At 40.5% G+C, this 6,472-nt stretch overlaps 1 protein-coding gene across 1 annotated transcript; it reads right to left on the bottom strand.

Moving 5' to 3' along the window:
• Positions 1–3,210: 3,210 nt before the first annotated feature.
• On the bottom strand, positions 3,211–5,038 carry DEFB135 (defensin beta 135). Its single transcript, XM_044268079.1, is given in 3 exon segments — positions 3,211–3,366; positions 3,368–3,384; positions 4,981–5,038. Coding segments are annotated over 3 exon segments (231 nt in total).
• Between the last annotated feature and the right edge of the window lie 1,434 nt (positions 5,039–6,472).

The following is a 6,472-nucleotide window of genomic DNA, read 5'->3' as shown; positions in this document are numbered from 1 at the left end:
TCCCTTGCCTTTCTGTAACCACTTGGCTTTTAGGGGATGATACTGGTCTCCTGTTTCAACAGGATACTTTATGTGCATAGTCATGTAGGCAAGGGGGGTCGCCTAGGTACGTGGGCCTAGTCACGTAGGCAGGATGTTTCTCTGCTGAGTAATAAGATCCAACTCCCCCTCCTCACTCCCCCTCCCCACCTTTCTCTTCACGCGCCGGGGTCCTTCAAAGCCAATCTACAAACACCGAGTATGCCTTACATTCAAACCAGCCAATAAGAACCTTGTAACTATGTTTCTGCTTCTGTACGTATGCTTTCGCTTCCCCAAACCCCATAAAAAGGCCCTGAACAAAGGGCTGGCGCGCGAGTCTTCCTAAGACTTGACCGCCCGCAGGTACCTGTGTCAACTCAATAAACCTCGTGCTGTTTGCATCTGATCAGTGGACTCGGCTTGGTTTTTGGGTCCGGGGGTCTCCTCCTGAGAAGGGGTCCATTCCGGGGTGCTTGGAGCCCCGGGGGATCTTTCAATGCATTGTACAATTCCACCTCACCAAAGTCTACTGAAGTCTATTCACATGGAATACTCATCAAATAATGTAAGAAAATGTAGTAGATTAATAAAAAGCATAACATGGCATAAAGAAACTTCAAAGGACAGGCATATAAATTCTTTCCAAAGAATGCGCAGCTCCTGAATTAGTTCAACAATTCATTTTGGTTCCACTCCATTAGACATCTCCTTACCTCCTCTCAAATCATTCAGGGCTCTTTCAACAAAAAGTGAAATTGTCACTGGCTAGGAAAAGACCTAAACTACAATATCTGTGGGGGAAAGCACCAAGGCTTTTATCTTTCTTGATTTCATCATTAACTGTTTTAGTTTATGGTATCTGCTTCTATGTTCCAAGTCCTAAAATGAACAAAATGATATTTTAAATAGAAATGTCAGCTATTCAGAGGAAATCAGAGTACAAAGAAAAACCATGTGGAACCATTTGTGGAGGAGGAAACTCTTACCCATATTATCAGTGAATTCAGGATAGAGCTAGCTAACATATTTTGTAATAAAAAGTTAACATCTTTTAGTAAATGGAAAATTCATGTTTATACAGGAGAGGTGTCTAAGAAAAGCAGGAATTCATCTTTTTTTTTTCCCCTTCCTCGGAATGAGAAGCTATTGAAATGTACACCCAAAGGCTGCCAGAGGGGAGACAAAAGCGAATGGTACTTGAAGGGGAAGACTATTGTTACAATGTACAACTACCCTGGAGGTAGAGAGGACACAGGACTGGCTTTTGACCCAAGTCAAATGGGCTGATTAAGGAAGCAGAAGCTCTAGACTCATGAAGAAACAAACAAGGGAAATTGTCCCAAACATGTTATCCTGGAGGCAACTTGGTATTGTTGGAAAGAGGCTGTTGAGTGTCTAGAAACAGCTGGCGTAGAGCAGATATGGCCGGACAGAGCTATGTGAAGGGAAGGCATGATATGTGAAATTTGATCCCAATTTATACAGACCAATAGAGAAACTTCATTTTGCTTTTATATTCTAAGGTTTTCTTAGTGTCTTTTGTGAAATGAAATGAGCTCTCTGAGATTCCCTCAAAGACAAGCTTTAGTCTCTAATGCTAGCTATAAGCAGTATATTTAGCTTCCTCGCCAAATAATCATCCACAGTAAGTGATTTAGGTACGGGAAACTCTTAATCACACTAGGCTACTTCCTTACGGTCCCTAAAATAGTTGTTTAAAATCAAAAAGAAGGTAGTGAGTTGGCATGTGTAAGGGGGTCACTCTTTTGTTCTGAGTAATTTACTTTAAGGGTCAAAAAAATAACTAAAAAGAACTAAATAACAAAATAGAATATATTTAATTAACTAATAATTAGTAATTAGTAAATAATTATAATAAATAATTTATTAATAAATAACAAAAAAGAGACTTGTGGACTCTGAGAAACAAACTGAGGGTGTTGGAGGGGAGGGCAGTGGGGGATGGGTGACCCTGGTGGTAGGTGTTGGGCAGGTATTGCATGGAGCACTGGATGTGGTGCATGAACAATGAATTCTGGAACACTGAAAAGAAATAAAATAAAATGAAAAAGAAGAAACAAAACAGATGAACATAGGGGAAAGGAAGGAAAAATATAGTAAGATAAAGAAAAGGAGGCAAACCATAAGAGACTCTTTAGAGAACAAACAGGGTTTTCGGAGGAGAGGTGGGTGAGGGGTGGGGTAAATAGCTGATGGGCATTAAGGAGAGCACTTGTGATGATCACCGGGTGTTATATGCAAATGATAAATCACTACATGCTACTCCTGAAACTAATAATACACTATATGTTAACTAAATTAAATTTAAAATAAAAATAAATAAGTGCCTTTATATACATGTAATAAATAAATAAATAAAATGGGAAAAAAAGACTATTCAAATATTCCCCAATATAATACTATACAGCATTAAGAATGAATAAACTATAATTACATCAAACAATATCAATTAATGTCATAAAATAATGTAGATTAGAAGAAGCCAGGGGTGCCTGAGTGGCTCAGTGGATTAAAGCCTCTGCCTTTGGCTCAGGTCAGCATCCTAGAGTCCTGGGATCGAGCTCCGTATTGGGCTTCCTGCTCAAACGGGGAGACTGCTTCCCCCTCTCTCTCTGCCTGCCTCTCTGCCTGCTTGTGATCTCTGTCTGTCAAATAAATTAAAAAATAAATCTTTAGAAGAAGCCAGACACAAAGGAGTACTTACTATATGATTCCACTTATATAAAGTTCAATAATAGGTGCCAGGGTTTATGGTATTAGAAGCCAGACTAGGGATTAACCTTTGTGGATCAGTGACCAGTAGTGACCAAGATACTGTAATATTCTCTTTTCCATCTGGATGCAGGTTACGTGGGTGCATTAAAATCATGAAATTATTAATTGATGATCAGTGTATGATCAGTATACTTCTCTGGTTGTATCATACACTTGAAAAAAAGTTTTTAGGGCATGTTTAATAAGGAATAAATTAATGAAAAGAAAAATCATGGAGACAAAGAATTTAACCATGAGATTATTTGCACAGAAGAGACACTAAATTGCTTTTAAATAAAGAGAACAATGCAGACACAGAAACACAGGCTAAACCATCATTTTAATGGGTTAGTACAACTGAGAAAGATCTGGGTCCCCAGAGCAAATTATCAGGAGCCCCAGATACTCAGATACCTATTTTCCAATTTCTACAGGTAAATTCTTTTTGTCAGTGCAGCACAGATATACACTACTACAAAAAATATTATATTCTTCTTTTTTTCCACATGATTTCCTGAAAACTCTTTTGGTTCGCCAGCATGTAGAAAAGACTCTTCTTAAATAAATACATATTCGGTCCACTTCTAACTGTCAACAGAAACAAGGGTCAATGCACAGAGTTCTGCAGGGTCGTGATACCATGGATAAATCATAACAAATCAGATTATGTTTTATTACTTTTTAATGGTAAATTGGGTGAGATCAAAACACCCCAGTAATGTTATAGCCGAGTCCTTGCTTCTCAGTGGCTCTTACTTTCCAAAGCACCTATTTATTATAAGTCATCAGTTCCCATGATCCCCACTTACTTGAATCACTAATCAACTATATGCAGGTACCAGGGCCCAGCACATTCAGCTTGGGACTCTTTGCCATGGAAAGAACATTAGAGAAGTTCCAGGAATCTGCAGAGGTCCTATACCAGGAAGCATGCCAGAATCTGTTAAAAAGTCCATTCTGTGTGATTTTACCAATGCAGTTTGAGATCATCAAAGTATCAGCTTGAAGAAGAAAAAGATCCCTGACCTGGAATTAGAGAAGCCCCTGCTTCTAACCCTGCATCCCAACAGCATTCTGTGTGATTTTAGCCAAGTACCTTATTACCTGCCTTGGCTTTGCCACTGGGTACGTGAAAGCATGACATGGGATAAGGAGTGTGAAATGGTGTGCCATACCTGAAACCCACTCCTAAATCTTTTGGTAGTGTTTTCTCCAAACCTAAGACCAGGGTACCTCTGGAAGCTAAGGGGTGGGAAAGGTTAGTAGGAAGGTCTCCCTACTCAGCAGGTTCATGGAATCATCCATTGGGCCTTTGCAGTATGAGAATAATCCATGAGGTATGACCAAAGTCCACTGGCAAGCAAACTTGCCTGCCATGTGCCCGTTAGTCCTGAGGCACCCTTCTGGGCACAGAGAAGTCCAGCAGCAATACAGTGCACCATGTCCTCCCACCCAGGACAGCAGCAGTCTCAACACAATCCTCATCTGGGCCTGTCTTTTGAGTACTTCACACTTGACCTTTAAGTGATACCTTTTGAATATGAAGGTCTGGGCAGCTTTCTGCAGACCCCAGCAAATGAGGAGCAAAAAGTGTTTGAGAACCTCCACTTCAGTGACTTCAGTAGACCTTCTTCATATTAACCAAGTTGCTAGTTTCTGTGCAGAGGGTGTAAATTCAGACCCCTCCCACGGGTGTTCCCAAGGATCTCATCATGCTGTAAGTTAAAACTTTGGAGCAACCAGCTTGGTTTGTTAATTCTGCTCAGTATCTAATCTGCTTAGGCCTCTCAGTGTGAGAAAAGTAATTCAGGTAATGGACTTAGGAGTGCAAATTCTAAGAGTCCTGAAGGAATGGTCTCCCTCCCACTCCCAAATCCTACCTGTCTTCTAAAAGTCTTGTGCTTTTTCTCTGCCCCACTTCTGCCAATATCATAGGTCCAACTTTCCTCTCAAACTTCACAGACTCCCCAGACCAAAATCCAGAACCATCTTCTTCACAGGAGAGAATGACCTTTGCCATGTGTCCTTTAAGGATGTCTTCTCTCTATTTTCTGGAACAGCCCAAAGTGTCCATCTCTGTTCACATGCCTTCCTGTTTCAGCTTCCTTCATCCAAGTCCTGCTTTATTCTCATCCCCTCTCCTTTCATTGTTTGTAAATGCACAGGGAGAATATTTCATTTTACCTGGTGGAACACAGGAAAGCAAGACAAGGACCACAGGAACCATGAATAAGCTCTTCATAGCTAAACCAATCAGGAAAGAGAAAACTGGAAGGTAACAGATAGTCACTCTATATGTAGCTCCCTAGACATGGGGACCTGCATGGCTAGTGAACCGTTCAGGAATAAGAACATCTGCTTGCTCCACTGAGCAGTCCAAAAAACTAAAGGTCTGGCTTAGAACATGACATCTCACCATTAAAATCTACTTCCTTAGTGCCACTTACATGCTGGCAACGGAACACACCCTGTGTGAACAGTCCTAGTCTAGCCCTGGTAGGATGCTGTGTGAGTATCTTTGTATCTTCACTGTACATCCATTTAACAAGCACCTGTGATGTGTAGAGAACTATAAGGCTTCAAAACAAAATGTTTTGCAAAACAAAATGAAAACAAAATGTTTTCAGAGGTTGTTTTTAATCTCTCTCTCTCTCTCTCTCTCACACACACACACACACACACACAAGTAGCTATTATTTTCCCATTTTATTTTTTTAAGATTTTATTTATTTTATTTGACAGGCAGAGATTACAAGTAGGCAGAGAGGCAGGTAGAGAGAGAGAGAAGGAAGCAGGCTCCCTGCTGAGCAGAGAGCCCGATGTGGTGCTCAATCCCAGGACCCTGGGATCATGACCTGAGCCAAAGGCAGAGGCTTTAACCCACTGAGCCACCCAGGTGCCCTATTTTCCCATTTTAAAAGCAAATAACATGCGTTTCAGGTAGAATAAATGACTTTCCCCAGTTGACACAGATTGCATATGGCAACAACATTATTTTTCCTGACTCCTGTCTACAGAAGAATTAAAGTATTGCCCAGACCACTTCTAGTGTAACATAATCTATTTACAGAATATAAGAGCTTCCCAGAGAGCATGGGAAAATCCCTCTATCACCACCAACATGAATCTAGAGAGTACACTACATGCTACAGCTCCCAGAGAGCTGTTTTGTTTTGGGCAACGTGAGATACACAACGTGAGATTTTAATAGAATTCCTGCTTTAAGATACTGAAGGTCAAGAGTGCTTGATAATTCACAAAGCGTTTTAAGCTTTACAAAGCTCTATCGGATATTATACAAAGAGTACAGAACCCAGAATCAGAAATTCGAGCTCTGATCTGGACTCAGATTGATGAGCTTCTAATAAGGCACCTGCTTTACCTCTTCAAATGGCAGTTTTCTCACCTGTAAAGTAGAACTTACACCATCAGTGCTACCTATTCCGAAGGCTTGCTAAGAGGTCAGATGAGGCAATTGTGAAAAGTCCTTTATAAAATGTACATTTCTGGTACAGTTAGATCCATATAACAGAAGAAGACATTTGAAACTGGATATAGTAGAGATAGTGCTCCTCCAACTAGTGAGCAGAAGAGCCAGAACAAAAACCAAGTTTTCCATTACTCTCATGGTTTTTCACCATAGTGTGTGTGTGTGTGTGTGTGTGTGTGTGTGTCA

The sequence above is a fragment of the Neovison vison genome, chromosome 11 (genome assembly GCF_020171115.1).
Source record: "Neovison vison isolate M4711 chromosome 11, ASM_NN_V1, whole genome shotgun sequence".
Taxonomy (NCBI): Eukaryota; Metazoa; Chordata; class Mammalia; order Carnivora; family Mustelidae; genus Neogale; species Neogale vison.
Note: the sequence above shows the minus strand (reverse complement) of the source record. Positions and strands in the feature narration are given on the sequence as shown.